The sequence below is a fragment of the Carettochelys insculpta genome, chromosome 1, assembly GCF_033958435.1.
Source record: "Carettochelys insculpta isolate YL-2023 chromosome 1, ASM3395843v1, whole genome shotgun sequence".
In the NCBI taxonomy this organism is placed as follows: domain Eukaryota; kingdom Metazoa; phylum Chordata; order Testudines; family Carettochelyidae; genus Carettochelys; species Carettochelys insculpta.
The window spans coordinates 17,219,980-17,232,923 of record NC_134137.1 but is presented as its reverse complement, the minus strand read 5'-3'; the positions used below and the strand labels follow the sequence as shown (position 1 = coordinate 17,232,923).

General features: G+C 45.2%; 1 protein-coding gene across 3 annotated transcripts in view; it reads right to left on the bottom strand.

Moving 5' to 3' along the window:
* Positions 1-12,944, bottom strand: part of GDPD5 (glycerophosphodiester phosphodiesterase domain containing 5) — a 368,574-nt gene that overhangs the window by 64,578 nt on the left and 291,052 nt on the right. For all 3 annotated transcript variants that reach the window (XM_074980897.1, XM_074981070.1, XM_074980992.1), the window contains exons 7-8: positions 7,200-7,298; positions 5,766-5,859 (exon numbers count right to left, since the gene is read on the bottom strand). In XM_074980897.1, the coding sequence (XP_074836998.1) occupies positions 5,766-5,859; positions 7,200-7,298 (193 nt within the window). The remainder of the gene's footprint in view (positions 1-5,765; positions 5,860-7,199; positions 7,299-12,944) is intronic.

Genomic DNA, 12,944 nt, shown 5'->3' with positions numbered 1-12,944 from the left:
CCTGAGGTCTCTTCCATTCCTACTCTTCTATGATTCTATGGCATTAATGGAATTTCCTGGTGATTCCACTTTGCTCTGGATCATTCTATATCGTCTCTTTCCATTTGTATTTTCCAGTCCTGGAAGTACACATTATGGCTCCACCGAGCCTCAAATTGCCCATTTTGCTAATCAGATGGATCCTTTCCCTTCCCATCCACCTCTGCTGATTGAGCTGATGCAGCTCAGTGAGCCAGACCCTGGAAAAGTACCAAATGAAATACATGTGCTAGGACAGATTTTGATCACCGACCTGCATTAGAGAGGTCAGTGTCACCCAGCATAGATCCCAGGATGTGCAATGAAACTGAAGCCAAATCCCACCATTCATCATGAATGCTGGGAAATTAAAAGTTCGCTTAAAAGAAACTCATCAATCTTTTCAGAACACCATGCTCAATATCCCTCAGAACAACAGGAGAGGCAGCTGGAGATGTCATTTTACCTTTAATACCACATTCCTCCTGGGCACAGAGTTTTAACTGTGGGGCAGAATGCCATGAGTTTGTTGGGTGCTGCTCCGAAATAGCCTGGCAGAGTTTGCTAAAGGATCGCAGAAATTATTTCTGAGTTAGACTGGAGAGTGCTTGTGATTTCAGAAAATCAGACATGCTCCTAGGGCCTTACAGAGGCCAGGGAGAGAGGGAGTCCCAGCAACCCTGTTACCAGAGGGAATTGAATGAATAAGGGTGCACATAATGGAATAGCAAGCCCTTTACCTCTAGGGGCCAGCTGTGTTGTGAGTGAAGTCACTGTGGTGACAGAAAGGATTGTAACCCCAGTTCTGTTTCTAGCAACCATCCCTCTGTGTGGAGAGCCACATGTGTGGTTCTCCTGGTGAAGTCTCCTAGGAGTTTTTTCTGTCTAATGTGGTCCCCATCCTTTACACGGGAAAAGCCAGGGAGTTACCAGCCAGATGCTCATATCCTGGAGGATCTGCCTGAGGTCAGGATGAAGCCTCTTCCTTCCCAGGGGTTCCAGGCCGTCATCTCCAACTCCCTGTTAGAAGTGCCCCTGCAGATCATTGCTCCTGGCAGCATCCCTTAAGAGAGTCTGCACATCGCAAAAGTTTGTTTGAAATTTAGGACGACCCCAGCTTTAAATAGGTCTCACCTGCGGCTGGTGGGTGACATCTGCCCTGGAATTGATCCCAGCCTGTCACGCCTTGCGCACTTGTATATCCTGGATGCTGCAGGGGCTCTCTGTGGGGCTGAGCAATGGGAGAAGGATGGGAAAGTGGGACAATGCATCAAAACACAACAGTGCGTGGAGGGGGGGATCCTTGCCTGACAGAAGCTCTGGTTTCTTTGCTTCATACCACAAAATCACCATGACTAGCTCCTTTGAGACTCCGCTCAGTGTGGCATTCAAACTAGTCTTTTGCTTCCCTGGGGTGGGTCCTCCAGCTCAGCATGAAGGGTCACTGGAGTGAGGAGAGGGGCCTTGTGGCTGAGCCACTGGACTGGGGCTCAGGAGGTTTAGGGCTTGATTCCCATGTCACAACATTCATCATGTGAAAGTTTCTTTTTGCCAATCACAGCCAGCTCCCCAGCGTAGGTCTACACAGCAAAGATGTTTGGAAATAACAGCATAATAACTAGATAATAGCATGATGCAGCCACTAGTTCAAAATAATTTTGAAATAGCGGCCATCTTAGTTCAAAATTGGTAAACCTCACGTCATGAGGAATAGCACCTATTTCGAAATAGGGGCTGTTCAGAAAGGGAATGGTGCTTATTTCAAAATAAGCTATAATGTGTCCAATGGCTCTATTTCAAAGTAGGCCCAGTGGCTGTGGGCTACACTCCCGCTCCCTTTCGGAAGGGGCATGTAAATGACAGGGATCGAAACTGTTTAACGAGGCGTTGATATGAATGTTCAGCACTTCATTAGCATAATGGCAGCCAGTTGCACTTTGAAAGTGCTGCTTTTGAAATGCAAATTGGCCGTGTTGACACAGGCGCATCAAAATAAACCCTAGACTTCGAAACTCCCTTACTCCCAATTTGTTTTGGGAATAAAGGAATTTCAAAGTCGGGGGTTTATTTCGACGCATCCGTGACTACACAGCCAGTTTGCTTTTCAAAAGTAGCACTTTTGAAGCACAACTGGATGCCATTATGCTAATGAGGCACTGAATATTCATATCAGCGCCTCATTAAACAGTTCCAATCCCAGTCATTTACATGCCCCTTCCGAAAGGGAGGGGGAGTGTTGCCACAGCCTATGTGTTTAGACAATGTATTTTGAAATAGCTAAGTGCTATTTTGAAATGTGTTTTTGTGTGTAAAAGTATTATTTCAAAATCAGCTATTATGGAATAGCTTATTCTGGGACAAGGCTGCTGGGCAGACATACCCAGTGTGACTTTGCATGAATCACTGGCAAACTGGGAATCACATTTCCCTACCTCACAGGAGCTTGAGGAGGATGAATTCACAAGAGTATAAGAGGCCCAGAGATATTGCAGATGCCATACAAGAACACAGATAGCACCAGCCATCTGTCTCCTCTTACTGTGGTGCTCCTGTTCTGGAGATGACTGCAGCCCTTTAGCCGCCAGCTCCTTTCATCAGCAGTAAGTTGCTTTGACTTGAAAAATAAAGATGAATATTTCATGATCGAACCAAGAGGGCTAGAAAAATCTAACTGCAGTGCCTCAGCTCGGTGGAGTCTTCAACCGCTTGCTCAAAGCAGAGCTTTGCGGGGAAGTGTAACATGGTAAGAAAAGGGGATCCTTCTCTTCAGGAATCACCAACAGGCTTTTTATGCACTGGCGGCAGAGACAGACAACACTGTCTCTTGGAGTAAGTTTCTCCCCTTCTTTCCCTTCTGCTTTGATAAGGAGTCCCATCCTCAACATCCCACTCTAGCTTGGTTCCTGAATAGCTCATTAGCAGATCTCCTCCTGCCTCCTCATGGCTTTTACTGCTCCCTTTAAACCAGTGTTTTCTGTTTGACATTGGAAGCCTCCGAGGTGAGTTCTAAGAGAGAATGAAACTTATGAGAAACAAGAGCTATAAAGAGGGAATTTCTTTCGAGCGGTATATTCTGGATTGGAGGGGAGGGGGGGACAGCAAAAGAGTCTGATTCTTGATAAAGGACAAGAAAAGTAGACTCCTGTGGCAGTGATAGTGGGCAACAGCCAACGCATCTACAAACGATTATGCTCAGGTAGACAGGACAGGTGCAGCTTTGCCTTTGTGGTGTGGATTTGTTCCGTCATTCCTTACTTATCCATAGCAGTTTGCACTGGAGTGTTCTTTATTTCCTGTCTTGTACACAGTGTGACGCAGTTTGTAGCACAGAATAGCTGTAGCATCCCTGACGTGGAGGCATTTCCATTATGGGTAAAGTGATCCCTGCATAGGCAGGACATTCTGTGATGCTCTTGACATAATAGGGAAGCTGCCTTATGAGAGATGCCTTAGGGTGTCATGTAAAGCTTCAATAAGAGTTAAAAACAGAGCTAATCAGCAGCAATTTTTCCTGGCTTAGTTAAGAGTAGAATACAGAGACTCCACCATCAGAGAACAGAATGTCCAAGAAAGCAGCATTAAAATATATGAAAAGGAGAAACCGTACTGTCTATTCGAGGCTTATCCAAGAACCCTTCCCATCTTGATTGGCAGAATGATTATACATTGTATTTTATTGTATTATATCTTTTCTTTCTTGTTGTTGAATAGGTACAGCTTTTCCATTCGTCAGTTAAGCTACACAGATTTTCTTTGCAGAAGTCTCTCCACATTCATTCTTTATATCTTTAATATTCTCTCTCTTGCTCAGCCACTGCCTCCACATATTCAACGCCCACTTCTTGGCAATCTTTTGCAAGTGCTGCCAAACCCTCCCAGGGCTTGCATTTCACTACCATTCAATTCCTGGTTACAGGAATCTTCTATGGAACTGGCACACTAGTTTTGTAGGCTCAGCAGCTGACTGGGCAAAGAGAAGGAATGGTGAAGGCAATGGAAAGACCCAAGGCCCTTGAAATCGGATAGATTACATGTGAAGCTAGATTTAGAGGTGAAGCATTCCAGTATAGTGGACAGGGCACTGAACTAGGAGACAGCAGACTTGAGTTAAGAACATAAGAATGGCCTGGTCAGACCCATAGCCCATCTAGCCCAGTAGCCTGTTTCTGAGGGTATGTCTATACTATGCAGGGTCAATATTCTGGGGTTCAACTTTGTATGCCTAGTAGAGATGTGCTAAATCGAACTATCTGGGTCAGCAATCAACCCCATACTCCTCAATATCATGAGGAGCAAGGGAAGTCAACAGGAGAGTTTCTCCCATTGACCTCTCTCTGTGAAGAGGGCCAGGTAGGTCAACTTCAGATAAGTTGATTCTAAGTATGCAATAGCCAGAGCTAGAACTGTGTATCTACAATCAACTTACCTGCCTAATGCAGACCTGGCCTGAGAGTGGCCAATGCCAAGCACTTCAGAGGGAATGAATAAAACAAAGCAGCTATCAAGTGATTGATCCCTTGTCATCCAGACCCAGCTTCTGGCAATTGGAAGTTTAGAAACATCTGTATCAGAGTGGTAGCTGAGTTAGCCTGTATCCACAAAAACAACGAGAAGTCCTGTGGCACCTTATAGACTAACAGATTTTTTGGTGAATAAGCTTTTGTGGGCAAAGACCTGCTTTGTCAGATGCATCTGATGAAGTGGGTCTTTGACCATGAAACTTATGCTCCAAAATATCTGTCAGTCTATAAGGTGGCACAGGATTTCTTGTTGTTTTTAGGAACATCTGGAGCATGATGGTATATCCCTTGGCTAATAGCCATTAATAGACTTAACCTCCACTAACTTAATCTAATTCTTTTCTGAGCCCACTAATATTATTGGCCTTTACAACATCCCCTGGCAATGAGTTCCATAGATTGACTGTGTGTTGTCTGAAGAAGTATCTCTCTATGGCCTTGGCTACAGTACCTCTCCCTTTCGGAAGAGGCATGTAAATTAGGGCCATTTGAAATGCAAATGAAGTGCTGAAATGAATATTCAGTGCCCCATTTGGATAATGGCGACCACTCGGCCTTGCAAAAGTGCTGATTTCAAAGAAAAATAGCCATATAGCCAGGGTTCCTTCGAAAGGGTGCCCTGATTTCGAAAGCACTGTTTTCCCCAAACATTTAGGCTACATCTACACAAGCCCAAAACTTCGAAATGGCCATGCAAATGGCCATTTCAAAGTTTACTAATGAAGTGCTGAAATACATATTCAGCGCCTCATTAGAATGCCAGCAGCTGCAGCACTTTGAAATTAATGCGGCTCACTGCCGTGCGGCTTGTCCAGATGGGGCTCCTTTTTGAAAGGACCCCGGCAACTTCGAAATCCCCTTATTCCTAACAGCAGATAGGACGAGCTGCACAGTCATAAATTTGATGATCCTGTTTCTGTGATCAGTAGGTGTTTGGGCTACACTTGCACTGCTGGCCCACTCCCAGTTCAATCCAAGTTTGTCCACTTGGCTAAGAAAGTAACCACAGCCTTCCTGAGTTCTCCTGAACTGTAGAGGGTCTATAGATTTGAGAAAATAGTTTTAAGGGCACAAATCCTAGATTGATCAGCTGTTCTTGACAGTAGGAACTTGTCAGATGATGGACAATCTTGTTCTTTAAACATATATCACTCAGAAAGTATCTCAATACACACAAACAGCAGTACATGGGCAAACAGGGTGAAGTCTGGTTGAGTTGCTACTCACTGGCTTTTTCCATTCTTGCAAACTGACCCGCTATCAACCAAGACAGGGCTGTGACGGCAGCCAGGGCTCCTATGTGCAGAAAGGGAGCTGTGGCCTAGGGAAATACAAACAAAGGGCTGAAAAAAGGTATTTTATAGGTAGTCTCCCATCTTTTCCAACAATTATTACACACAGTTGTCACAAGCCAAGTCTTGACTGAACAGTGGCATTTTCCATGTGCTCATTAGCTGCTGCTATAAAGTGGCTCTAAGGATAGCTCCAGCACAATCACATGGCTCCAGCTGTTCCTAAATCTCCATGGGCTTCAGCTCTCCCCATCCTGCCGCTGCCAGCCTAGCCTTGGAAATGGTCTGCATATCAAAAAATGCAAAGCTGTGCAGTTCTGGCACTCTGAATGCAAGTGAAAGGACAATACGAGGGTCCTCTCTTGCTTCTAGAAACAGACCCCTTCTTAAACCAGCAGACCAAACATACAAGGGTGCAGCAGGGAATCCACATTGTTCAGCCTACTCTTCATATTCCCCTTTCCTGTCCTGCTCTTCCTTACTACTGCTGTGGTTATCCAACATTAATAGTAGCCTAGCCTAGCCTAACCACCGTTCACCACCTACAGAACCATAGTCATAGGATTGGAAGGGACTACGAGAGCTCATCCAATCCAGTCCCATGTGCTCAAGTAAGGATTAAGTATTATCTTCTATATGCTCTGACACGTCACTTTTCATTGTGAATGACTGGAGCACATTACTGCTTCTGCTGTCTCACTGCAGGACCAAATCTTCAGAAACCAGGGGGAGTTTTTCTTTGCACATATATCTGCATGTTCCTACAAAGCACAGTTCACCCCCCACTCCCCACCCAAAACACTTTACTCATTTTTATGGAAGAGAACAGAGGTGAAAAAAAGTGGCTGGATCAAAAAGCAAGTCAGGAATCACTAAAACATGTGGCACTCATTTCCCTCATCATTCATCTGACTTACAGCACGAAAATTCCACTTGGCCTGAGGAAATCAAGGGTCTTCTTTTAATCAATTTTCAAATGGGAAAACAACATTAAAAAATAAATTAATGAAAATTTGCTTGTAAGGTCACAAAGTTTAAAGCTCCACTTCTGTGCTCCTACGATTCAGCTATTACTATAAAAACTGAAAACACAGCTATTTCATTGAGTGTACTGGAGTGTCCTTGACTCCAGAGAGCTTTTCATGGCACCCAAGATCAATACTTCATATATCGTTGCTTCAGCTTGATTTTTAAGTAATAACTCTCAAGACAGAGACTCTGAGTAAAATCCTGGAACTTCTAAAATCAATGAGAGTTGTGTTGTTGACCTGATTGGAGCAATGAATTCACTCTACATAGTGAAAACTACAGAACAAGCACCATTCATTGCAACATGACTTTACATTGTCAAACACACTATGAAACTTACTTGTACTGAAATAACGACCATTTCCCATTCATCATCCCAAAGTTGTGCTATAGAAGACATGGTTACTACCGTAGCTATCAAGGTCACCATCAGACCAATCTGAAACAAAAGAAGAAAGTATTTACATATTAGTAATATGACTTGAACACAGTTGCTGTATAGTCCACTTGGCACAGTACCTATCATCTGTGGATCTCTATGTGCTTTAAGAAGGGGAAAATCAGTCTGGCAACATCCTCGTGAGATTAGTCAGCTATGCCTCCTGACACCCCATTGATTTCAGAAGTTGATGCCCTGATCTCCATTTCCCATCCCTTGTTCTTATAGACCACTCTGCCTTTCTACACCCTAAACTCACACTTGCCTGCTGTTCTCCAAGCAGGAGTGGTATGTTTAATCTCAGAACAAATGATAGTTCAACAAGTGTAAATCCTTTTCCTTTTTAAAGCTTGACACACTATTCTTTAGCAACAGAGTGACAATGTGAAGACACAGAGCCCCCTTGAGATACAAGTGGTATGTTGGCTATGGGTTGTGACAATCCAACAAGAAGGGAAGATAAAGTTACCTAGAAGCTAAGCTGGTGCTGAAATATAAAACACTAATTTGAAAAATACTGCAAAAAAGTCATCTCAAGACCATTTTGCAGCTCCTGGAATTTGCTTTTCAATCAGTTTTCACTTAATGATGTTTTCTGCATCAAACAGTAGGAACTTGCATATTTCGGTAGGACAACTGATTTTTGCCAAAGTGATGTTTCGGGACTCCTATGAAGAGTAAGATTAGCTATGCAGGGCACATTTAAATTTAAGGGATTCAGAGGGCAATGCAGACGGTTCAAGCCCTGGAAAGACAGATTGATGGCAAGAAAAAAGATCTTGGATGGACAACATGGTATCCTGCATTGATCAAATGAACTATTCATCCACAAAGATTAGCAGAAGACCATAGAGAATGGACCACCAAGGTTGCAAGCCTCCAGTAATGGAGGTGTCACAAAAGATATTTCAGAAATGGAAAAAATCTATTTTCACTCAAAAACACAAGCTTAATTTTGAATGAAAATACATTACATGTTTTGTGTTCACGTGGCTGTTTCTGTATAGGAAAAGGGATTATGTGGACAAACATGAATGTTTTCTGCAAGCGGAAGAATACACAAAAAGAAAAAGAGCTTTATGTATAGAGAATATTATCTAGCTCAAATCTTCCCATTCACTCACATTTGGATTCTGATCTTCTGACATTAGCGTTACACACAGCACACTTTCTTCAACTGAACTATAACTCAGTCCAGGGTGATTGCACAGAGTAGCAAGAAAGGTGTGATTATAGATAAACCAACATAATCTTTCTTCATCCAGGACAAAAGTCGACTTGTTGCTAACCACACTGATCATTGGCTTAAACTCAATCTTAAATCCTCCACTATTAATTCAGAGAGATTACCTGACCCAAAGTTTCCATGAAATTGACCATTGCCACCCTCTCTTCCTTTCTTGGTGCAGGCATCATAAAATATGCTTCGCCTGAGAAGCATTTGCTAATACAAGAACATTTCACTCACTTCACCAGCAAGTGGGATTAGATTCTCATCAGTAAACTTGGACAGGCCTAGCCAAAGAATTTGCTCACACATCAGTGCTCTGTAAAAAGGGTGCAGGGTTGTCATCTCCACTCAGGGCTTTTTTTTCTGCTGGAATGCCGTGGAACAGCCTTCGGGCACCTTTTTTTCATGGCGCTGCTGTTTTGCAAGGTGGTTAGACAGCTCCAAGCAGCATATGGCTCATCCAATATGCTCCCCAGCAGGGGGTGTGTGTATGTGTGTGTGTGTGTGTGAACATGTGGCTCAGTAGAACCACACATGCGGCGCACCCCTCCCCCTGGCTCCACGCATGCATGGCTCCAGCTGGTAGCCACTTGTTAGGTCCAAGCATGGCTCCTGCAAACATGGCTCCTTTGTCTTCACCTGGGAGCCATGTGGCTCCTGCTGCCCCAGCATGGTCCCAGAGGCCCAGTGCAGCTGGCATGGCCCCTGGGGTGGCAGGTCAGTAAATTGCTGATGTTGACTTGGGGAGGGTTGGGAGGGCTGCAGGTACCTGGCTCTGGGGAAGGTGAAGGGAATTCAGTTCGGGGGGCTGGGGGAATCCTGGGTTGGGGGCGCAGTTTGGGCTGTGGGGGGGATTAAGTTTGGGGGTGGGGAAGCCAGTTTGGGGAGTCAAAGGGTTAAGCTGCCTGAGGGTAGGAGTGGGGGTGGTTTGGGGCCACATAAGGGTTAAGCTGCCTGGGGGTGGGTGGGGGATGGTTTGAGATCACACAGGAGGGTTAAGCCACCTAGGGGCAGAAGGGGGGCTGGTTTGGGGTTGTGGGAGGTGGTCTGTGGTCACACAGGGGGTTAAGCCACCTAGGGACAGGAAGGGGGGTGATTTGGGGTTGTGGGAGGTAGTTTGGGGTCACACAGGGGGTTAAGCCACCTGGGGGCAGGAGGGGTGGTGGTTTGGGGTTGTGGGAGGTGGTTTGGGGCCAGGCAGGGGGTGAAGCCGCCTGCGGGGTGGGGTGTGTGTTGGGGCTGCATTGGGGGTTAAGCCCAGGGGCGGACAGGGGGCGGTTTGGGGGTGTTGGGGGGGTCTAAGGCTTGGGAGGGGGGAGTGGTTTGAGGCTTGAGTTCTGGTACAATTTTTAGAAAAAATGCCTACTACGCTGCATTTTTCAGGGTCTTGCCACTTTCATTAGTGCAGTTCTCCAAATCTAGCTTACAGTGAGTATAAGGATTCTACATTATGTCATACTAACACATAGAATCATAGAACACTAGAGCTGGAAGGGATCTCAACAGGTCATCAATTCCCGTCCCCTGCATTCATGGCAGGACCAAGCACCATCCGGATTACCCCCAACAGATGTCTACCTAACTTATTCTTAAATATCTTCAATGGAGACTCCACAACCTCCCTAGGCAACTTATTCCAGTGTTTAACTTAATATCCAACCTAAACCTCCCTTGCTGCAATTTAAGCCCATTGCTTCTTGCCCTATCATTAGAGATTAATGAAAATAATTTTATACCTTCTTCTTGTAACACCAATGTGTCTATGTATAGCACATAAAAACATAAGAACTACAACACTTGTCCAACCAAAGATCCTTCTAGCGCACCGTCCTGTCTTCTCACAATGCCAGATGCTTCAGAGGGAATGAACAGAATGTGTTATCATCACATGATCCATTCCCTGGCACCCATTCTCAGTTTCTGGCAAACAGAGGCCAGTGACAACATCCCTTCCTATTCTGGCTATATAAGCCACTGATGAACTTATTCTTAATAAACTTGTCTAGTTCCCTTCGGAGCCCTGTTAGAGACTTCATCTTCACAACATCCTCTGGCAGAAAAGATCCACAGATTGACTGTGCGGTGTTGAAGAAATACTTCCCTTTGTTCTTTCGTTTGTGTTAAACTTGCTGCCTATTAATTTCATTTGCTCATTTTTTCACATGCATCTGACAAAATGGGAAAGTTTATGCTCCAATAATTCTGTTAATCTATAAGGTGCCACAGGACTTGTTGATCTTTTTCTGTATATTTCTTGTGTTAAGAGGAATAAATAAGTTTACTCACTTTTTCCCCACTAGTCCCTGCTCCCTCAGCCAAGGGTCAGCACTGGCACCTTTTTTTTTTTTTTTTTTTTTTTTTTAAGAAAAAAAGTACTGGATTCTATGGACCTCTGTCATGCATCCCCGACTTAGTCATCCCTTTTCCAAGCTGGAAAGACACAGTCTTCCTAACGTCGCCTGCTATGGAAGCTGTTCCATACAAAAGGTGCACTCCAATAAGCAGATGTATTCCAAAGCTGAGCACAGATCACCATGGCTTTCCCTGGGAGAGACTCACTATCTGAAGTGCAACACCCTTGCTCACCTGCACTGAGGTGCACTGTCAGAGAGCTATGCAGAGTTCAGCTAGTACTAGGATTTGATTTTCTAGGAACATCTAACACCGAAAAGACAGGACACAATTCATTCCTTCCCGTTTTATGTCAGTGCATGCACTGGGAAGTATTCAGAATGAACAAGACTATGTCCAGCACCAACACATTCACTGAAGGCGGAAGGAAAAATGGCACGGAAAGAATTTCAGTTTCATGGCTTAAGCCTGTCATGTGTGTCTCATCCATCGTTTCTCTCCCAAAGACCATTGTAGCCAATCGGTCAGAACACTTCTTTCTTCCCTGTATGGTGTTTCGGCATGTCTAGCTAGGTTCAAAGGATGCTGCTGTTCTCTGCCTTGATCTCCTGCACTGGCTAGATCTGTATTATTTACAGGAACTTACAGTGCATAAAAAAGACAAAACAGACAGAAAGAAATACGTACAGCATAGCTTAGACAAAACACACTGTACAAAACTCATACAATTATCTGGATTTGCTTAAACTTCATACACATTGTCGGTTGCAATGAAAAGAGCTGAGGTTCCCCCCCACTACCACTGTCAGTTTAAAAATAAAACCCTTCAAAAGACCTGTGCTTGTTACTGCAGAGGAAAATATTTTCCACCTGGGAAAGAAAATCTCCTGTGCTACGCATTCTAATCCACTGCGTTGAGCAGTGCTTCCTTGCTCATGCACATACCCTCCCACTCTTCCCTATGCAGGTGAGTGAGAGAATACAGTAGACCCCTGAGAAGCACACTCTCGATTTGCATGTATCTCAGGTTAACATGATTTTGAGTGGCAGGGAAACCTGACCAGCTGCTGCACTAGTCAGTTCCCCAGCTCCTATCCCTGTGGCAGCCTGACTCTTGCTGCCCTTGACAGGAGCGAGGAAGCTGACCAGCACAGCAGCACTGGTCAATCTCCCCTCTCTTGTGAGCAGTGGGCTAGCCCAGAGCCAGGCTCTTGGCTGCTCCCCCCACCACCCACAAGAGACAGGAAACTGACCAGTGCTGTTGTGCTGGTCAGTTTCCCAGTCCCTGGGAGTGGCAGGGAGCTGGGAACCTGGTGGCCGCCTGGCTCCCAGCTCCCCTCCGCTGGTGAGAGCCAGTTTCACAGGTCCCGCAAGCACAGGGGAGCCAGGAGCCAGATGGCTGCCTGGTTCCCAGCTTCTCCTGACTCGTGAAAAATTTGAGTTACATGAGGTTGCCCAGGAACACAACCTTCATGTAACTCAGGGGTCTACTCTATTTTTACTGGACTAGCTTCTGTTGGCAAGAGAGACATGCTTTTATGCTAACACACCTGAAGAGGCTCATGTCTGTCACCAAGAGAAGGTGGACCACTAAAAGATATTCTTACCCCCTTTGTATCTCCTCTTGACAATCACCCTATGGCTTGCAGTTGCTCATTGATGTGACTTGTCAGACACCAGTGAATTTTCACCAGCCTCTAAGTAAATGTTTCTCAAATGCTTCTTAAGTGGTCACAACAGCCTTCTGAGCGGTGAAATGCAGTGGTCCCTCCTCCTACCTTCTTGTTGCTCCTGGATACATCACCCGGAGCCACCTTTGGAGAGATATGGGGCACAACACTGCAGGAGCAAAGTGAGTTCTTGATCCACTTGCTGGGGAGAGTTTGGCAGCACGCTCCAGCAACAGGACTTTAGCAACCTGGCCATGCAGCCCTGGGCTCTGACCATGGGGCAATAGCTACTAACACCACCCCCATCTGCTCAGCAGCACCCTGGCTCTGGCCACTTGTGAATCCATAGTGAGTTCTATCTTACGTATGGACTATGATCTTGGTCTGTGATTC